The following is a 22990-nucleotide window of genomic DNA, read 5'->3' on the forward strand; positions in this document are numbered from 1 at the left end:
GGGAATTTTTTTTTTTTTTATGGTTTCTGATATTTGCCTTTTTTTTATGACCTTAAGCCTTTAAAAGTGAGAAAAAGCAATAATAGGAGAGATCTATATAAGGGGCAAATACTTTTTTCACAGCACAGTAAGTACCTGCTGACTACACTTAGATTAAAACTCCCCAGTCAGCATGGGGAAGCAAAGTGTTGCCCCCCGCAGCCAAAATTCAAATTAAGGCAGAATCAAATATTAAAAGTGGAGACTGCAGCCCAAATAAGCAAGCTGGCCAAATTGCTACCTGAGGGGCTTCCAATAGAGATTTCAGTGTATGGGCATGTTTCACCAAACTGACAGCATGTGGTTTCAAATGACTGATACCCTTGCAGGTATCATTTGCTTTCTGCAGATGGCAACGTATTTATGCATGCAAGTGTGTCTGCGTACGGGCACACTCGTGTCTATAATTATGGATCCCTCAGCGCTAAGCGAAGAACATTTCACTTTGGTACAGCCATCTGCTGAAACAGACCGTTCGCCATTCATCTGAGTATAATTACCATGTAGGAGAGAATGGAGCAGAAAAAAATGACATTCAGCAAAATAAAATAAAATAAAAAATGTGAGAGAAGGATAAATGATGCAGCCTGGGAATCTCCCTTTTTTCCATTGCAAAATAAACAACAGCAGTTGATCAAAACAGGGACAAATTTATGAAGGCGTTGATCTTCTATAACAAACTGCTTAGCATCAGAGACACATAGAGCTGGCAGGTCAGGCATGTTGAGGGATTTTCTTCAACTAAGTGAAAATCTTATTGGAGTGATAAGTCTAACTAATTAATTATCAACATGTGAAATTAATTAGTTTCTGGTAATTGCTGTGTCATAATGTAATCATTTTGAACATGGCAACAAGCTCGTCATTGGAGCATGGTGAGACGAATCTAGTTATTTCAAGTGAAAAGGGGTTGCACAGAAAAGGTTTAAGCAATATTCACTTATACAAATTCAACACAACCTGCTTTATATTTTATAAAGCAGAACTAATGCACATCGATTGCCCATATTAGTAAAAGTCTCGATCATAAAGTTATTTGCTTACTCAATAAAGAATTTATAATTTGTAATTTTATTTTTCAGAAGAGTTTAACAATCTCACACCCTATTTGAAACACATGAATTTGGTAAAGCTAAAGAAATGTTCATAAGTTTTACAAAGCAGAAAACAATGGAAACAGGGAAATGATAGTAGAAATGTCAGACGTACCTTTATAGGAGAGTTTTAGCCGGGGCACGTTATTTTTGGTTTGTGTGGGTCCGCTGCCCTCCGTTCTGAGCACAGCTACCCCACACAGAAGTGTTATGGCACCCCAGAGAATCCCCATGGTCCTGAGGCAAAAAAAAAAAAAAAAATCCAGATAAGTCCTTTAAATAAACAACCCCCTGGCCAGGCAATCTCAGACCGGGTTTGGCAGGAAACGGTGGCAGTGCAAGAAACACTCCTGTTGTCCAGTAAGTACAAAGAAATGCTGGTGAGTCAGTCTAGGTTGCCTCATAACAAGTCCTGCCAGAGGAAAAAAAAAAAAAAAAAGACAAAAAAAAACTTTTCCTGTTCCACAGGTCAAAGCCAAAATTAGAGTCCAACTAAAGAAGAGTAGAATCCAGCACAGGGGAGTTAGGTTTATGGGCTGCTGCCTCTGGAACTGTGATTTCTAGACTCCTTGCTGCAAACTTAACAGAACAATCTGTAATAACTCAGAAAAGGAGAATAAATTACACACATTAAATGCTAAGAGAATCTAATTATGTTTTGACTACCTTTCACTTTTGACATCTAAGCAGAATGTAGGTGTTTAGCCTATCCATGATGTGACTTGGCCGCACCTTTAGCCACAAAAAGTAAAACTTGTCCAAATTGTTTCAGCTGTTCATCCCATCTGCCTGGTGAGTCCTCAATGGTTTGGCTTCTTTTTGTCTCCCACTCTACTTAGCGCTCCTTTGAGGTAGTTTAGTCTCACTCAATGCAGCACAGCTCTGTCACAACACCACCAGGCACCCAGTGCAACTGAGAACAGCTGAGGCAAACACTAGAGTCAGAGTGTAGAGGAAAGGAGAGGGGGAGAGAGAGAGGAGGAGAGAGAGAGAGACGGGAGGTGGCGGGGGAATGAGAAATACAGAAAGTGTAGTGTAGGCGGCAGAGGAGTAAGAGCGAGCAAAGATAGCATGAGTGAAAGGAAAACTGTTAGTTGTGTTGGAAACAATGACTGAGTGCAAGAAAAAAGGTCAAAAAGAGTGAAAAAAAAAAAAAAAACATTTTGGAAGACTCTAAGATTATTTACAGGACATATTTTTTTACTTCGTTTTATACAGTTTTACATATAATTTGTGTTATTATGTAACGGTTATGCTATTAAACATGTAAAAACAGCATTGCACAAGTCTAAAGCCATCACTCTAGCTCCATGAGAAATGTTTATTTTAGCTCTACGCTCTATGACAGATAGAGGCCGGGGGGCATGAATCTCCTAAGAGATAGCTGTGTTGTTAGTTTTGACTGGCTCCATATGCTCAGTATCTCTAAAATCAAGCAGTCAGACCAGCAAGCTAACATCCTTCAGTCCACCCATTGGCTAATTAAAAGGATGTTATCTCAAGACTACACGTAGGATGGTGGACAAACATTATTACTGAAGGGAAATCCACCTGCTGCTTGACATCCTATGACACAAAATACTTCTTCATTAACACTCTGTGGACATAACAGATTTTAACTTAATATTTTAAGATATGCTAAATGGCAAACAAGTAACTTTTTGTTTTACAAACAATGGCTTTATTTACAAGTATATTTTTGTTTACATTCCTGGATTATCTCTGAGTTTGAAGATGTTTTTTTTTTTGTTTGTTTTTTTATGTGTAGTTACATGTGACATGACTTTCCAATTGTGGACTGATCTAAATTTGCAATTTCCATCTGTGAAATTCAATGCTCTGATTTAAAACTAGACTGCGAAGTCCCTTTGCTTAAACCCTGACAAGAATCTTTATCTAAATCATTAGGACATATGTCTACTATCCCTAAAGGGCTTCACACTCAGTCAGTCTGAGTCATACTGGTGATTGCAAGCTACATTGTAGCCACAGCTGCCCTGGGGGGGTCTGACATAAGTGAGTCTGCCATCAGGCTTTCTGACCCCCACCAGGAGGCAAGGCGGATGAAGTGTCTTGCTTAAGGACACAACAACTAGAGTGGGGCTTTGAACCGGTAACCCGCTACAGGACAAAATCCTACCATCATTGCCATTTGAGTGATTCTGTTAAAAATTAATTTTACCTGAAATGTTATTAGTTGAAATATAGAGAATTTGTCAGCGATTTAAATGGGACTATCTAAATAATAGGCAAAATATGTCAGATTCATTCTGATGTGGTGATGGTGACCCAGTTCACTTTCAACAATCAGTTTAAGGGATGGGTATTATCATGTTATTTCCTCATCAAAACATACCTGGAGTGTTGCTGAGATTCTTTCATATGTGTTTGAGGGGTCCTTGAATCTTTCCTTGCAGCCATTCAGGGCTGCCTAAAGTCTTGCTCTCACAAAGCACTGCCTATTTCCACTTAGCTCCTCCTGGGAGATGCAGCCTCCAGCCTCACTCAGCTCCACCAGATTAACAGCAGCACCAATAAACAAGTTGGAATGGTGGATCTGCTGTGCTCATATTATCAACTACTTCTCAGACCAGCGCTCCTAAGAATGGTTGTAAATGGTTTAATGGAGGATTGTTGTGATTGTCAGAGTGTCATAAAGAGCAGGAGCTCCTTAAAGAGACATAGGGCAATTTCAATGCATCAAATTGTTAAGTCAAGTTTCTTTTAAGTTGCTTGACAACTTAAAGGGATTTTTTAAACAATAACTGAATGTTGCATAGTTATCTGATTGTGCCATAAATGGCACTATGTGCCTGGAAAGTACATAAAACCACCCTTGGAAATAAGTTAAGATAAGTACTAATCAATTACCAACGGGGTCATGTGAAGTAAATGTAGGTATGCGTAAGAACACCATGCTCAGTTAGCAACACTAATCTTTATAAAACAGATAAAAGAAGGTTTGAAATGATAATAAATGTATGAAAGCATGTAAACAATAGTGTCGTAAAAATATCTTAGTATTGGATCACCAATCAGCCTTTGCCCCATAGATGGATCAGCTGGGAATTTACCAGTTAGTCTGTTGTTATCTGAAGGGGAGACCCTTTTTAAACCGTTACAAATGAGATGTCAGTCTCATGCTAAACAGGCAAGTCTCTATGAGCTGATTCCTTCTCGCGGTGAATGATAATGACTCTAGTAGTAATGGTATAGTGAGGACCTCTAACAGGCTGTGTCGATCTAGATAAAGAGCCATCAGACAGTGGGAGGAGAGCTGAACTAATCCTGTAGAAATGGGATGGGCCTCGTGGTTATGCTAATGTATGCTATGCGGAGCTTAGAGGCTTCAGTAAAAGCAAAGAGTTGACATGTCATACAAAAAATCTTGTTAGTCAGTCAGTCAGTCAATTAGTTAGTTGGTGAGCAGTTTCTCTGAGAACAAAATTCTTATTTCATACACATTAACTAATTGTCAGACAAATGCATTTGTTAGTAAAAGTGAACTGGGAATTCTTCTGATCATTCTTTGTGAATATTGATAAGCATAGTCATGTACTTTTTGTTCATTTAATAGTCCAGTGTCTATGAAAAGCTGGTATCCCTTTGTTTTCTTTCATCTAATGCTTTTCAAGTTAAACTTTTACTTTAAAAAGTTAAGTTTTATAATTCTCAGTGACATTTTGTGTTGGCTGTTGATCTAAATTTGCTCCTCAGACATCTTTTTTGAACCCAAGAGAGTATATATAAATTTTTTTTTTCCGGTTTCATATGGTTCCGTAAATGTGACTTCAACTTTGCCAAACTTCAGTTCATACAAGTACACCAGCAATCCATAGAAAAGAGGCCCATATCCTTGACTATGCATGGGTTTTTACAGAGCCCAAAGAAGTTGTGTACTTAAAGAATAATGCCCCTTTCTGAAGGGCCAATTCAGTAGTGTCTAAACTCTTCTATTCAGTAGGCAGAGAGCCTAGAGGACTCTGACCATCTCAGAGTTCATCAGCTTATGTGTGCGAGTACACCATGAAAGAGGGGACTTCTTTGGCTTGTGAAGAGGTGTGGTATGTTTGCAAGTGGGGTTGATGAGGGCTGTGAAGTGGGGACAACACCAGATCTATCGATACCCCTTTGAAAGCTGCACCCCCACCTTCAGAGTTCACTCAGCTCGCCACATAATCCCTCCTAACCACCTCACTTCAATCCCTGCCTGCGAAGTAAACCACCAAAGCCCTCCCATCCTTTCACGCACAATCTGTTTTTCTTTTCTCCTTTTTTTGAACCTCACGTTGTTTACAAGGCAGTGGCAACATAAAAGCCCATTTGTACTTCTCTCTTTATCCATATCCTCTCCAGTATAATAACTATTTCATCATTTTTTTCTGTTCCTCAGTCCGACCCTGCACCCACCATTCCTTTTCTCTGTTTCATCCTCCCTGACCTCCACCTACTCTCTTCAAATCTGTGAATACAGTCTCCCAAATGAGACAATTTGCCTCAGCAAAACGAACCACGAGCTAAAGACGAGGAAATTTGGTTTGTTTTCCACCCACCTGCCCTTTACAAAATCGTTATCTCGTTATATCTGGATCTCCCCATTTAGAAGTGGTAATTTGCCAATTGATAACAATAAAATAAGTGACTCACACTGAAGCCACAGCTGCTAGAAACAAAACTCATGTATGGGAAAAAAAAAAAAAGAGAAAAACAAAAGATGGACACAGTCAATGATGGTTTTTAAAGCTCAGGCAAATAAACTGCAATTTTACACTAATTTTCAACTAACAGTACATTCATATTTAGAAATATCATTGACCACATTCAGTAACTAAACATATTTTTATATTTGAAGAAGAAGGGTTTGAAAGAAAACCATTGATTGTAGGGCACAAATAAAAAAAAAGCATATAATGAATTATTTATGACTGAGGAAAGCACAAATCGTTGGTAAATTACTCTTGCTTGTTGAACATTTTATGAAAAATAGAGCAGAAAACTTAAAACTATGAATAAATTAGTGGGAGCAGTGTAACACTAATGCTTAAACAGCCACACTCCTTTCATAGAAATCAGTTTAATGTAAAAAGAAAAAAAAAAAAATACATTAAGAATACACAAACTTCTTTTGTTTCTACCATTATCTGAAACACAGTTATTTACTTATTGGACAGGTGGGTATTTGCTCCTGTGGATAAGTGTCTGTTTGGATCTGCTTCAGCAGTTCACCAGCAACATGAATTTATCATCATCCATCAATATTTAAGGTAACCCGGTAAGCCTTCCGGGCTACCTGCATCTCATCTGCACAAAGAAAAGATAAACATAGTTTCTCTCAGGCTCTTAAGTTCACTGAATTATTGCCTAGTTGTATGTTTTTTTTTTTTTCTTTAAACAGCATCTTTGCCAACATTCCTCTTGCTCCGATTTTAATTGTTCAATATTTAGGTGTGGCCAACATGAACTGAATGACTTTGTTCACCGCTTCACCGCTATTGGCAAACAACCTTGGACAGGAAGATTGCAATTCCAGAACAGCACAGATAGTTGGCGTCATCGTTCACAACTCCTTCTGTTCGCTGATTGGCCTGGTTGAAATTCGATGGCAGAAATCGAGCACAAAGGGAGAAATCCCAGATGGAGCACTGAAGGGAGATGAGGATGGAGAATTACGTAGGAAGCAAAAGGCCAAACTAATCCAAAATTGGATGAAAAGTATAATTTTAAAGAAAGTTTCATTTGCTATTTTGCCAAACTATCAAGAACAAAATATCTAGGGGCAGGGGAGAAAAAAGAAATATGCAGATTATGTGGACAATTGTGCTAAAGGAAGTAATGTTGATGGTATAAATAAGGACTCTTCATTAGTCACAAAGTTATTTTCTTTTAAACTATGAATTGTCATATCAGATGTTATTGTAAAGTTTCAGCCCTTCTTCATAAATTAAAGTCTTCTGGGTAGTTTACCTTATGAAAAAAGGTGGGGAGAAATAATTAAACTGAAAATTACAAGTAAAGTTATACCTTCTAGAGGGAGACATTAGAATAACCCTTTCAAGGCATCACATTCTTGTGACTTTCTAAAAGCATCTTTTTCAAAACATTACTGGTTAAGCCAACAGCAGGGTAGTTTACGAAACAAACAAGGGCATTTTTCCCAATTTCATCGTCCTGAAACTGTTTCCGTTACTCAGAATCTCTTGACCCACTTACTCTGCTCTTCTAACTCACACTAAACCCATTGATTCATTCATCATTTTGCTTCTGGGTTTTCTCCTTTATGAAAACGGCCCTTAACTTTTAGATCTATATCCTATATGATTTTACTAAAGAGTAGTTGCACTTTTTTATCTGCCATTGTCAGAATGTGCTAAAGCTTACGGGGGGGTGAGAGGTCAGAATTCATTAAAACTAATGCTGAACGCTGAGGATTAAACTTCTGACAACGCTTTGATCTCAAATAAAGGAGGTCAATGTGAAGCTCTAACTTTCTGGTCTGAAGTGTGGAAATATCTGACAAAACCAAAGCGAGAAGGTTGAGAGCTTTATAAACTTCAAATTAATCCAACTGTATTTTCTAAATCATTTCTAGACTTTGCCTTAAATGGTGGGATTGTTCAGTTCTCATATTAGATATGTTTTGTGTTTACACTTTGAATTGCTTTGTTGCTGAAAATGTGCTACATAAATAAAATTACCTTACCTTACCTTGCAAATGTGGTTTGTCAAGTTTGCTTATAGCAATATGAAATAACTGTCCAAACTCTTCCCCCCCGTGCCAAAATACTCAGGGGTTAGAAAATATGTTAGCTTTTTTAATAAATATATAATAATGGCAAAAATGGAAATTTACTGTGCAAGTCAAAACACATCGGAAAAATCAATTTAAGAGGAAAGACCATAAATTCCAGATACAGAGGAGCTACAGAAACAACATGACAAAACAATGTCAATATCACAGGTTCCTGTGTGACTATTAATTAGCTTTATTGAAGTGTATTTTACTTTGTTTCTGAAACTTCTGCTTTTGTATGGCCTCTGTCTGCTGTTACCAACGCACAAACTGTTCATAGCTAAAATATAAAGCAAAATGTTTTAATTTGTTCTTCAATACTACGGTACCTTACGTGAATGTTGTCGAAAACAGCTTCCCAACTGAGCTTTACTAACTTTTTAAATATCTCGCTAATGAGAGTTTTAATGGTAACTTTTAAATTCTGAGATAACTGAGTAATTTGATCGTACATTTGGATGCCCTCTCACCACAATCACTCCTGTTACACCCATGTCTGACAAATTGGATTACGCAAAGAGTTTTTATATGATCATAGTTATTATGACACAGTGTAACATATAAAAATGATAAACCTGCGGGCATACTCATGTCTCATTAAAGAACAATGTGCTTGGTTTCACTTTTAAGGAAAAAGCCTGTATGTAAGTTTATATAGGGCACTCACTGACCGCAGGCTCTACCCTTTTTGTAAAGACATCCTCTTACATATACGTCCTGCAGAAAGAAAAGGGGATATTATTGTGTGAACTCCCTTGGTAAGGTATCAATACTACAGAGCTTGTCACAGTTGAGTGAGAAAGGCTGTTTCCTGAGGGGAACAGAGAAGCAACACATATCCATCTTTCAATCTCTGATTACAGCAGTGATAGTAAGTACTCTCTTTGCACGAATGCCAAGGCAATGCTGTGAGAGAATCAAAAAAGCATTCAGTACTACTAAAAGAGGAAAAGCAGGAGAAAAGAGAAGCTTAGAGCATCCCTTTTCGTGAAAATATGTGAGGAAATGGGTCCAGCTGTCCAATTAAGCTCCAACCCAAATACACATGCCAAGGAAGGAACCCTTGGCCCTGCTTTCAGTAGCCAATGTATCACGCCACATTAGTCGGGCACCAGGCCCTGCCAAGGCATCAAAGACAACAACACATCAACTGCTCTCCAAGTCTAAATTCTAGTCTATTCACCCTTCCCCTCTCTACCCCCTATCCCTGTTTCTCATCCAAGGCTTGTGCTATTCTGGTTGGGTGCATACTTATAGTTCACAGATATGTAGAACCTTAAGTGACTCCTAAAAAACACAAAAACACATTTTGTAATAATGTTCACTTCATACAAGCTCACAGATATAAAAACAATCTTCCTATCCCAAGGACTTTTTTTTAAGCTTTTGCCCAGTTAGTCTCCATGTCAACTGACCCATACTGTCAGTAATTACAATAAAGAGCATGCAACTTGCCATCACCAATCAAAAGACAGTGTTTCTTTTATGTCTTCATCCAACTGGGTTACACTGTTTAGGGTATTGCATTTTGGCAGACTGAGTCAATCAGGGATTTTTTTCTGCAGCATGATTAAATTATTGTTAATTGGGGTTTCTTTCTTTTTTTGTCTTTTTTTCTTTTTTTTCAAAGGAACACGGCTGGTTCAACTTTCTTGTTTACTGAGCTCCAGCATAAAATGTTTAGGCACGTTTAATTTAAATGAGTCAGGGCACAGGGCTGCAGTCCAGTGAGAGGCGAGTGATCTGTTTTGGAGCACATCTCCTATAGTTACTGAAATGTAAGCTTGAAAAATGAGCATTGTGCCACTAAATTTGCTGGTTTAAATGAGAACTAATTAACAGACCATTTCATCCCAATGTTTAATTTTAGTGAAAGGATAAGTGGGTGGATAAATGGATTGTGGGTATCAAAGATAAACTTTTTTTTAACATTTACAAATGTTAGCAAATGTCCTTTTATAAAAAACTTATTGCAAATACTGATGAGATGAACATAAGCAACTCAGATGAGCAGTAAAGCTTATCTGCAGAAGTACAGATAAAAGAAAGCATCAAATCTACTTTACTGTTCAGTCAGTCTGAAATAAAATGCTCTGATGATTCTTAAATACCTGATTATCAGTCAACATTCTGTAAAAGCAGATAAGGCAGTAGATTATATGTTAATTGGTGCAACAGACATGTCAATTCATCATCTCTTAATTAGTTTTACCTTCATTAATTTTATCTTAATTACTATGCACTAAAATTAATTATATATATATTTTTATAATTATTATAGCTCTGTGACTAAATTGGCAGCGGTATCATTTTGTGTCTTGGATAAATTTGCTAAATTTTTGCTAAATAAGCACTGTATAATTTAATTAGAAATTACCATTCAAAGTCATGGTCATGACGTTACTTTTGTTCAGAATAACAGTCCAAACTAACACCACTTACCTGCCTTAAGTCCCGTTGCATTAGAACGCATCTCAGTCACTCCAAGTCTGTGATTTGAAGTGTCCACTTTAAGGTCAGCTGTGTAAAACACCTGCCAGATCTCCTGTTCCTTCAGAGCAATTCCAATACTATGTTTGCAAACAGAATCATCCAGTGCGGCAGCGGGTTAGCATGTGTAAAGTAGCAGATCACCCATTTGTTTCAGCAGCATGCAGATTTAGAGTTGGAAGTTGTGAGTGGTTGAGATAAAAGGAGAGACCATAGGAGTTTAGAAGTGTGTGCATCTTGACTGGTGAAAAGTGTTTTTAGCTACATGGATGAAACAGACGAAAGATGGGGAAGAAATTGAGGGAGACATTGTTATGCTCCATGTAAACTGTAATATAAGCAAATCATTATAAAGTGCTGCAAAAAGAACTTGTCCCCTAACACATGTCTTCAGGGATTTTTCTCATAGTCAGACGTTTCAGATCATCAATATGGTACCAACAGGCAAAGAAAAGCTAACAAAATACAAATCGCTGTTTTCCAATCACACTTTCAGTTATTAAAATTTTATGAAAACCAACCTCCCCCAAAGTCAAAAGTAGCTTCCCAATAAAATCTCACAATTGTCTGCTTCACTAAAGACCTTAGGCGTTATGAATCCTTTCAGACTGATAGATGTTAGTGATTGTTTAAGAATTTCTTTAGGTTAGTGTTGCTTTTTAAGATCTCTTAGTCTACTTATTTGTTTTTAGTATATTTGCAAACTGCACAGAAATTTGACATTTTGTTTGTTTTAATACAGTGAAACAAAATTGCATATTTTGATATTAATGTAGCATCCATACAATATATTAACCCCAAATTATTCTTTGGGAGTTGTTTTGTCTAGAAACTTTCCAGCAAAGAGTCGTTACATGCCCGGGCAAAGATTGCTTCATTGGTATAAAAACTGTTTCCACTTCATCAGTACAAATCTAAGCTAATATTTTTGATGGCAGACATCCATATTGTGGATGTAAGATCTCCGAAGGACACACTGTGTCATTTTAGGTTGCAGTATTTGAATCGGGCATTGTTAGCACATTTGTGGTGTCTTGCCGCTTGTTGATCCCAACTCTGTGTGTGAACAAAATGAAATGAGAGTCATGCCAAACCATGCCACCATTATTTTCAAAAGCACTTTAAAATAAACTAGAGTTCACAAAGAGTCGTACACTCAGAAAAAAAATGGCATAACAAGAAGTACATAGTTAGTACATTTGTGCTGTCTTACAGCTCATTGTTCCATGCCTTGGTTCAGTTTCTCTCAGTAACTTTTGTTAAGCACTGTCACCCGGTCCCTGTCGCCATTAAAAAGCCAGCGCCAAAAGAAAGTAGTACCCATTGCCTTTTCCAAGTGACCTGCAGCAGACTGAATAGGTGTTGGAGCAGGACAGCTGACTGTCTCTCCAGCTGAAAGAGAGAGGAAGCTGGTGAAACACTGGAGCAAAAAAGGCTTGTTGGTTCCAAGAAAGTAAACAGCCATGTCTGACTGGCGAGGGAATCTTTTCAGGATTATCCCTCCTGGTTCTGGTGATGAAAGCTGGCAGATTAGGATTCATTCTGGAAAATAGTTTACTTTTCCTCTTTTCTTTTCCCTCAAGCTTTCCCTTCTCAGATTAACCATAGATAACAGAATATGAATTAAGGCTCATTTAAAGACGTTTAATGAATAAATAAGCATTCCCCTTTCAGTCTAATTTTTAGCAGTATTTATTATTAGTATCTGGCTTTTATCTTTCTTTGTTTGAATTGTTGTTTATTTCATTAAATCATCAACGAATAGGTTTTTCTGTTATATAATAATCATTGGCCACATTTACTAAAAGTTTTTTCCATAATCTATGATTTTAACTGTGGTGAAACCATTTTAGTGTTCACTCTGATTAGTTCATCATTTGGGGAAATAAACCAAATCTTCATATTTTTTTATTTTGTGATGAGATTGTTTTATGAAAAGGAACAAATTCATTCTGCAAAGAGATTTTTGATAGATTATCACACTGATTTATGTATATGAAAATATTTGGTAACACTTTATTTGAAGGGGTGTGCATAAGACTGACATTACACTGTCATGAATATGACATAACACCTGTCATGAACATGAAGAAGTCTTTATGGATGTTTATGACAGTTGTCATGAAGTGTCATTGGGTAAATAATGACACTTTTAATGCAAAGTTGCTCTAAAAGTTGCATTAAAAGTCCATTAAAAGTGCTAACTTTGCATGATTTTGTAAATTATCCATTTGCTGGGGGATGGCAAAAAGTTATAACTTCTAGATGGGCAAATTTGGTAGAGTATTGCTGCATAATGTGGCTCTAGTAAGTGGTAACTCAGTGGGCCTGAATGCAAATGCACAACAAACATTTCACTTTTTTATTTATGAAACTATGTTTTTTTTTTCTCAAGGTTCCACATGTTGACTTGGAATCCATATATTGAATTGAACAACTTATTCTGTTTTTATATGAATAGCTTCCCAAGGGAACAGATTCATATTCATAATGCGGTCCTTTGGCTTGTGAATGACCAGTAAATGCAATATTTTCTTTTAAGAACCACATCTAAGGCCTCTGTAGTCAAAACAGATCTGATGTATTGTAGGAGTCTANTATGTGAATAGCTTCCCAAGGGATCAGATTCATATTCATAATGTGGTCCTTTGGCTTGTGAATGACCAGTAAATGCAATATTTTCTTTTAAGAACCACGTCTAAGGCTTCTGTAGTCAAAACAGATCTGATGTATTGTAGGAGTCTATAAAAACATTTTAATGTTTGTCTATAATTTTATTGTTTTTATTACTTTACAACATTAATATTTTTACTGGAATGACTGGAAGCTCTACATGCCCCAACAGTGGTTAAAATCATTTGCCAAATAGTTGGAATTGCAACTTGGTTATTGCATCCAAGGTTGTGAATGAAGTGCATGTGAAAAGTGAGTGGATGGTGAGGTGGGCGTCTGGAACTGGTTTCTGTGCCAAGCTGGGCTCACCAGGGTCATAAAGTTATCTAGCGTCACCACAGAAACGTTGGACAGCTGTCAGCACGTTGAATGAAATACCACAGCCACGCAGCATTTAATTTTAATAGTGTTCCCTGTCCCTAGCACAGTCTGCTGCTGTGTTGCCAGTTTCATGTCTGTGCATGCACACAGATGTACGCAAGTTTCAGGTTTTGGTTGGCTAACAAAGCACTTTTGTTCTAAGTACCAACCACTGCCCATCTGCGATGTCTTGCTCTAATGAGGACAAAGTCAAAAAGACTGGTCCAGCTCACGAAGATATCACCAAAAAATACCATATGAAAAAAGGTTTGTCTTACTAATTTTCCATTACAGTAATTTCATAAGGAAAGGAGGCGAGAGATAAATTGTCCCAATAAAAAAAAAATTCCACTGCTATTGCCTTATTGCCTTGTCTTGATTGTTTTTTTATTACATACTTGTTAAAACCATGTTGTAACAGTCTAATATGAGACAGATAATCTATGAAAAGATTGAGCTCCTCGACCTCCTCTCTGTGCAAATATTGCCAGGAGCAAAAGTGCACTGCTCCCGGTCACAAATAACTAATCAGGACCAGAAAGAAGGTCTTAGTGCTGTCAGTCAACCTTGTGTACTCGCTGCTAAATGTGGTAATGGCAGAGAAGCAACTTACCGTTACAGGAAAACAGTTTATCTGCGGTCATCGGTGACCATGCTGGCTAGCCTGAACATTCATGGCAGTCTATGCTGTGGTGAACCAACTTTATCGTTGCAGAGAGAAAGGCAGAGGCTGTAAGCAACGTGTGCACGAGAGTGATTGACAGCGCTAAGACTTCTTCCCCTTGAGCTGATTGGTTGTTTCTGATGGAGCAGTGTATTTGTAATTTTTATAAATGCTACATACTTCTGCTTTAATCCTTATGCAAGATGTTGCACAGACACTTAGGTTTGCATATAGACATTATGCATTTGTTCATGTATGTATCAACACCATATTTGGTAGCATACAGGATTTACTATTGTTATACATGGCACTTAGTAGTCAGAGCCCCGCCTACAGCTCTGATGTATGTCAATGCAATAAACCACTCAGACCTTTAGCATTGATGATGGTGGCGATGGTGGTAGGAGTTTGTCTTGTAACTGGTTTGTTGCCAGTTCTGGATCCAGCCCCTTTGTCTTTGTGTCAAGAGTATTTTTCAATCTGTAATTAATTTTTGTGCAAATTCACTAACATTGCTGGTTTCAAAAATATTTTCTGAATATTAAGATTTCTTTGCACAAAGAAAATCAGTTGTCATATATAAGCACCTTGACAAATTCACCAGGCATGACTCAAAGCGCAGCTTTTTCACAGATTAAAATGTAAGTGTAGCTTTTAATTATACATCTTAGACCTAGGTGTGCATTTTTGCAAAAAATGAAAAAGAAAACCATACCATTACACATCAGAAATTTACAGTAGATATCTGATCAAATGTCTATCAAATACTAAGTAAGTGTGTGTCTTGCTGAGTAGTGAGTGGAACCATATGAAAGGCATTAGAGTTTAGCTGCGTGAAAATACATACCAGACTTTCAAATCTGACCTGTCCGGTGTCTCTATTTATTATTTCAACCTAAAGCGGAAATGTTTGGTAACTGAATCTGCACTGCATGAACAACTGTGTAAACTGCAGGTGACTGTAGAAGAGGAGTAGCTACAGATCGGTGTGCTTAAGAGCTCTGCAAGTAATTATGGGAGAAAATAGCATAGTCAGTGTCGATCTGTAGGTAGACTTAATAACAGTGCCTTGCAAAACTGTTTATATCTCCTTAACTTTTATCATTTTTGGTCACATTATAAGCATAAACATTTGTTTTTTGCCTTGTGAACCAAAGTGACAAAACGTGAAGGTATTATGAATCCAAAAGAAAATGATATATACACAGAATCAACATTATTGAAAGACCTTTTGCTAGATAATTTATTGATAATGTGGCTCATAACACATTTTAATTCAGTTCTAGTCAATAAAGTGTGGACACAGCTGTCAAAAAAATACTAGCAGGTTTTACAGCTCAGCGCTCTGCAGGTAGAGACAGAGAGCCGCACAGATCCATTAGACTAGCCAGCAGCAATTAGCAAATATCTGGTAGGACTGTGCATCTGCTGAGTCTGTTATATGAGCTACATCTCATCGCAGTGCTGGAAAACTCATTGTGAAAGGATTAGTACAGGAGTTATGTGATTACTTCTTTAAGGCAGAGTTTCATAAAGTGAAGGAGTTTTTAAAGAGACTGAGCCCAGTTTCAAGGCGTTAGATTATGAAGTCAAATTTTAATAACATTTTTATAATTACTGATGGTAACAGTTACTTGACTGTGTTATAAAATGCCACTATATGCATGGAAAAGACACAATACTGCCCCTTTATACTGAGAGGCCTATGAATATAGAGACTGTACCACTTATTCTTGCAGAGTCTCTTGCAGGGTTCCTATATCTCCAGAAGTCATTGGGCAAGAGGTCTGATATATCCTGCACAGGTCGCCAGTCCATTGCAGCACAACACAGAGACAAACAACCAGACACGCACAGTCTCACCTAAGGACAATTTAGACACACTTAACCATCATGTTTTTGGACTCTGAGAGGAAGCCAGAGTACCCAGAGAGAATTCAAATAAGCACAGGGAGAACATGTAAACTCCATCCAGACAGACCCATGGCTCGGACACTTCTTGTTCTAAGGCAACAGTGCTATTAACTGTGCCACTCAGCATGATCAGGAAACATAAAATCTAAATCATTTTCACCTCCCCTGTTTTGGTTTTGCAATGTGTTCCTAATTGTACTGCACTTGTTTCTTGTTTGCCTATGATTTATACTGACAGCATTAGGCTAGGATAGCAGCTTGGACTAGGTTATGTTACCAAAAAGTTGAAATGTTGAAAGTCAACATGGAGAACACCAGAAGAAAATAATGCTGTTTGATGAAGTGAATGAAAAACTGAACGTTACAGCAACAATATTTTCTTAACATCCACTGATGGTTTTGGACTCAGAGTGAACGTGTAATACTCCAGTAAATCTTTGCACATAGGCCTTTCAACTTTCAACATATGTTTCAGGTTAAAGATAATTCCCAAAGTAGCAGTTGAATTTCTTTACTGAAAACAAAATGTTTAAGTTGAATTTGAAGCATCTTTTTGTGTTGGGGTTTCCATAGATTAGTCACGTTTAATTCTTAACATTCTTCAACCTTTGGCATAAAAGTTGAATTATTTTATTCCCTTTCTAACAAAATAAATGTTCGACAGCAATAAGAATGCTTACATGCAGATACAAACACATGAGCTTCTTCCTGGTCAGTCAGAACTTCCAGCTAGCCATTTGTCTGTGATAAGACTAAATATGTCGTCAGGCTTTTCAGGACAATAACTGTAGTGTCCGGTTCTGCTGTGACCTTTCACACACTCCCTGCCAGCATGGAGAAAACATTCACAGCTCCATAGGGGGGCCAGCCAATTGCACTGTGACCCTGTTTATGCATACTGTTGAAGCGCTTTTATTTTGTCCTTTCAAGACTTTCAAGACATTGCTGGAAATAGACAGTCGTGTAAAACATTAGTACATCTAAACAATCGTTTAATTCATTTTAAAGAAATATTCACGTAAATATGTTAATTACTTTCACACCTGCTTTGTACTGTGAGCAGTTTGAACACATATCCAATTGTTATTTTTAATTAGGTCATTTTATAGCACAGTCAGGTAACTAGGTTACCATCAATTGTTATAAATATGATGTATATATAAAATATGACTTAAAATAAATTTGACATTGCATTGTGTCTTGAAATTGGGCGTCTATTTCTTTAAGAAGCTCCTGCTCTTTCCAACTCCTCGCCTTCAGCACATCATCATAACATTTCTCCATTAAGCATTTAACAATATTTTTACCAACTTTGCACTGACAAGCAGCTCATATGATGAACTCGGCAGATGCCCAGTTGTACCAGGTGTTTGTTAATTGCAGGTGGTGCAAGGCGCCGTGGGGAAGGGGCGCTCTTTGAGACAGAAGCTCAGTTTGGAGACAGCAGCTCCAAGGAGGAGCTGCGTGGAAAAGGCAGTGCTCGGTGAAACCAAGCATTTTGTACACCTGAATGGCTGCTGCAGGAAATTAAAGGATTTCTCAGTAATCAAAGTAACACTCCAAGTATGTTTTTGGACGAGGGAATCACATTAACATTAAATAGAGCTAAAAATAAAAGCTCAACAATTTTACATAATACTACCTCTTTTAATACCTATTAGTGAGAAATAACTGAAACTGAAAACTATTTGGCTATTATTTGGTACTTTTATTTGGTAATGAGAAGATTTTATACTCTTTTCGAGAATTAAGGGGAGCCAAGGAAGGTGGAGAGGACATCAATTTACTGTGTGGTCTGAAAGCCAATACTCCTGTTATGAGATGCTACATGCCAACAGACTTTTCAGATTACTGGACATGGGTATCTTAGCGTGACTAATAAAGCACACGCTAACACCCAGTTAGACATGTTGCCCAATTTCAGTCACAGGTATAGAAAAAGGGCCTAGTTGTGGTCTTCAGAGAGTAAGCACTACAGCTTTTGTCTTCAAAATTACAGACGGTGAGAAATAGAAGTACAGACTAACCCTAAGCAATCATTTAATTTTTTAAAATATTACTCTACTATAATGGAGCCAAAGGCCACAAAAACAGTCACCTTTGTGTTACTCAGATGGAAGATGAAGTCAGAGAACAAACATAAAAACAAAACAGATTTTGTCTGTTCTGTTATGTTGTGAAGCAAAAAGTTGGTTTTGATTGTAGTAAAAAAAAAAAAGGTGAAAAGTCATTACTGTGCAGTTTGTGGTGTAGAGTGATGCAAAAGAGTGTATGTGATTATGAAAAGATTTATTTTTAGATCATGCAGCTGTGGCTCTGATAGTTAAAAAAAAACAAAACTGTTGAAACCAATCCACCAGATTACTCCAGTTAAACACCGACTGTGTTGAAACCAATAACAGCAACATTTCTATCCAGCTGTGATGAAAACCAAAAATACCTAATGAAATTTTATTTACATCAAAATGAGTAATGATTTCTTACCAGGCAACTTGAGAAGGACAGAAACGATACAAAACGCCTTTTGTTTTAGGAGCATCAATAATTTTCAGTATAGCCACAGAAACCAGCATTGTTTTACCTCAGTCAGCTTTTTATGTGTCAAAATAGTGCTGAGACATAGAGATACTGCTCCATCCCTCTCACTTACCATAAATCACGTAAAGTACAATTAAAAACTGTTTATGGAATAGCAAGTGGGGGGCTTCAGACTCAGTCTGTAACTCAAATGTCTGCCAACGACTTGCAGATGCAGGTCCTCGTCAGTCGTAGAAACAAAATCCCACGGACTGGGTGCCAAACTCTTTAAATACTTTTATTAGTCATCTTATAATTGACAAAGCAAAAACAAAAAAAGGTTCTCAGGCACAATAGCTGATGTTCTGTGACGTCTACACCACTAATCCCACACTCCTTGCATTGTTTCGGTGATACATCAATGGCTCAATACAACCTACAACATTGTTTCATGAACTGCAATATTAATTGTTTAAATATGTGGTCCACATATACATCACGGGGCATCATATTCCTTTAATTTAAGGGGATTTTCTTGGGTGCAGGTGCTTATGGCCTAACAACGTGACCGTCACAAGGCTAGGGTAGATTTCCTTTGGTGATGTTCCCTTTTTGTTATTTATTTCACTGTTTCAGTCCACAAACAGGTGCCTGTGGCTACATTAGACTCATTTCTGTGCTTCTATTGATGTTTCCTTTTGTTTGTTGTAGATGCTATCTTTCTGTAAATTGCATTATAATAATGCAAAATGTCTTACATTACTACAACCCACAGTGATACTATGAAGTAGGTAGCCTCCAGCAGCACCCTAGAAAGCAGTGCCACATTTTCTTCTTAAGGTAATCCTTATCTTTATTTATAGTGAAGGTAAGTTCTTTCAACAGTGACATCAAATAGTGCTCACTCCCAAAACTGAATCATGGATAAGTCTGTAAACAACCCTCATGTCTAATTCAGAGAGGTAAAAATTCAAGAGATTACCAGCGACTTATCTAGTTTTTAATTATGTGCATTTGTGCGTAGCAGAGTGCCTGTGACTGCTCCCCAGAAACAAGCTTATCACTGACGCTAAGAATAGTCCCATCTGTATTACCGCTAGCTGGGGGGAGATGGGAAGGAGTCAGTAAGGAGGTAAAGTGGGGAAGTGACACTTTGTCTTTTGGGAGAATATGAGTAGACACAGGAGCCTTCGTCCTTCAGTGAACATCTCTTTTGCTTGACATACACACATGACCTGGCCACTGACCCCCAAAAAAGCTCTCAATGACAAGAAGACACTTGCTTTTCAGTACAAGCTGCTTCTATACATTACATTTCAAATATGCACCACTTGACTGTTTTGGATCTAACCTCCATTTTGAAATGTAATAAATAATGGTCTGTGCTTAAGACGTCTGTCATCACAGGGTGCGATGTAATAAATTGCCGGAGACCGGTGGCAAAGATGAAGAGCAGGAGGTGGAGAAGAAGTGTAAGAGTATAGGCACATGAGAGGAGGAGACAGGAGGAGGAGGAGATGGGATAATCATCAGGATGTAAGATTCCTGCAGTGCTGAAGGGGTTTTCTCGACTTCAGATTCCTGAAGACCGCAGGCTGTTATTGCTGATTAGAAGCCTGACTTGGCTAAACGGTAGTTTTGTAGCTTTGACATACTACTGTGCCCCTGTTGACTCAGATGTTGGAGGTGTGAATCTGAAAATGGATAGATAGATGGACGCAGGAGTTCCAATGGCAACATATCAGTGGATGCCTAGCAGTGTGATTTATGCTTGTCACTTGTCAACCACACAGGAACACATAAGCACTCTTCTCACATGTCAGGTAATAGGTTGGGACCCTGAGCTGCTGCCTTTGCCACAGAAACTGACAGCTTCATCATTGTCCCTGGCTCAAATAAGGTAAACAGGCCTGCATAGCCTGTATAATCATATGACGACAGGAAATTGACCTGGGCTGAAAAATAGACTGAATGTAAGTGTCTTTGTTTACATATAGAAACCAGAGACATGAATACCTAATATTGAGTAGCTTTTCAAATGGGCAGCAGTATTACTGGTGATGATATCTTATAATCATATATCATTTGAAATAATTGGATAATTGTAGTAATTGGTTTTGCTCTGTTTGTTTAAGCTTGTCACTCCAAATTGGGCTGAGCTCTTTTTTTATGCCAATAGACTGCAGAAAAAGACAAACCAGGACATTTAAGGTTTAGGTCTGAGAAAAAAAGGAGAGAAACTTAAATTGATTCAAAGTGACATGAGAATTAACTGCAAGTTTTTAAAGTAGCTTTAAATAACAAAACGTTTAGAGAGTTCATCATACCCTTCACTTTCAGATAAGCTATTTTAAAAGCCAGTGTTCTCTGTCCAGATACATCTCCATTAGTAGATCCTGCAAGATTCTTCCATGGGCTTTGTAACCTCTTTAGGCTATACTACTGCGTGCGAGCAATTTGATTGACAGCAGATCGCATTTATTGATTGGCCCATGATTTATGTCACTGCTTGAGTAAAGACAGAGCTTACAAACTCCAAACCAAACCATAGCATCTTAACCACCGCAGTGGACCTGAAAAGGTGCGGTCTGCTATCAGAGAGCTGCTCATTGTGGAGGAGCATAATTAGGAGTTTAATCTTGAGCAACGCCAGGAGTACATGTCAACTTTTTTGGAGCAAATCTCCAGTGAATCTGCAGCCCTGCAAGCAGCACATATCTGAAGATCGCAATGAACAACGAGAAACGTGCTGTCAGAGTTGTAGTTTTGTGCCAGCTGGTGTTGTTCTGTTTATTCTTAAAATTAGTTTACATATTAATCAGTGATGCCCTGTGATGGACTGGTCACCTGTCCGGGGTGTGCCCCGCTCCTCGACTGTTGACCGCGGGATACAGGCACCAGAAACCCTCGCAACTCCAATAGGGATAAACGTGTATGGTGATGGATGGATGGATTAGTGAGTGAATAGTTTAGATTTTTATTAGCCTGACTATTTAGTTAACTATTTGCAGCACACAACTGTTAAATTGAAATGGCTTTTCTATGGCTGACTTCTTCACATAAGACATCAACCCAATTTTTGTTCATCCTATAATGCTACATTTTTGTCCTAAAAAGAACTCACGAAGCTTCACCAACCTAAGCCTAGAATCCATTTTTACAGTGTGTGAGAGTAATCTGTCCAAGACAAAGAAAATCAACATTTTGAAATAAGGCACAACATAGAATAGAGAATTAGGCTAGATTGGGCTATATATCAGCATGTGAGATGCAGTACCAGGTGGCTAATTGGTGCTAAGGGTGAGTCGTGTGGCAAGACAAAGCACATTACTGCATAAGCCATAACATTAACGTTCCACTGCCATTACAGAAATAATGACATGCTGTTTGGTGCCTAACAACATATAACCTACTCATCTGCATAATAGTACTAGCCTTACAAATCATACAGCAGAGTAATACCTCTCTGTAATCCATCTTCCCTTATTTTCCCTCATCTGAACAATCTAACAGTTACAGACATGAGAGAATAACCATTACCATACACTTTGCATAAACAAAGCCAGTTTGAAGTGCATTGGGGACATTTTTTCTCTTGGATCCCTCTAGGATTATACGCAGTAGTTTGATGTTTATGTTGTGGATCTATATCATGTATATTTATCTTACAGGATGAATATAACTTTAAATAATAAAAGGTACTTGCTGGCAGCTTAGTGATGTTTTTCCCAGTAATAAGGTCAGAGACCGTGCCAAAAGAAATCCCAGATTTAGACAGAATTGTAAGACAGGGATAAATTTACTGAACGAGTCGTAATATTCTTAATTTCATTGGTAATTCAAAAATCCAAGTAAATGTCAAGACATTAATACAACCAGCAGGAGAGAATTAAATCAGGTCAAAATACCTAAATAACTCAAGGTACTGAAAGTAACAAATTCTAGGAAAAAGGAATCTAGAACTGAGGATGCCATACTATATGATCACAAATTTTATATCTTCATCTTTCTCTTTTCTTTTTATTCAGCAACATTCACCCACACACACACACCCACACACACACACGCAACATTAAATGGAAATTTGAACCACCATAAAATTCAAAGCAGGTTAAATGTGACCTCCATGTCTCATGTGAAATATATGGCCTGCTCATTCGTTCACATATTTCACTATTAAGTATTGCAGAAAGAGCCATAAAGTGGCAGTGAGTGCAGTCATCTGTCACTGGCAGAAGGTGAAGTAGGTTGAATATCCTTCTGTTCTGATGATAACTGTGCCCTTCATGCTTGCCAAAATTGGTGGCTGGTGTACCTGTTACCAGGCTAGCACTTTGAGAGGGGAAGAAATATTGTACCTTGCATAGTTGCAGTGGGAGTTTGCAAGTCCCTATGCTGGATAACAGGAATGTTGCATGAGGCAACATGACAACCCACATGCACATGGGG

General features: G+C 37.8%; 1 protein-coding gene and 1 long non-coding RNA gene across 3 annotated transcripts in view; one reads left to right on the forward strand and one right to left on the reverse strand.

The window, feature by feature from the left end:
• sema3ab (sema domain, immunoglobulin domain (Ig), short basic domain, secreted, (semaphorin) 3Ab) overlaps positions 1 to 2164 on the reverse strand; it is a 26951-nt gene extending 24787 nt beyond the window's left edge. For both annotated transcript variants that reach the window (XR_001661353.1, XM_007545665.2), the window contains exon 1: positions 1249 to 2164. Coding sequence is in view for 1 of the 2 variants with exons in the window: in XM_007545665.2 (XP_007545727.1) it covers positions 1249 to 1366 (118 nt within the window). In the remaining variant the exon portion in view is untranslated. The remainder of the gene's footprint in view (positions 1 to 1248) is intronic.
• Positions 1 to 22990, forward strand: part of LOC107835561 (uncharacterized) — an 82738-nt gene that overhangs the window by 38526 nt on the left and 21222 nt on the right. The gene's annotated exons all lie outside the window — the stretch shown is intronic.

This window comes from Poecilia formosa, unplaced genomic scaffold (genome assembly GCF_000485575.1).
Source record: "Poecilia formosa unplaced genomic scaffold, Poecilia_formosa-5.1.2 Scaffold13, whole genome shotgun sequence".
Lineage (NCBI taxonomy): Eukaryota > Metazoa > Chordata > Actinopteri > Cyprinodontiformes > Poeciliidae > Poecilia > Poecilia formosa.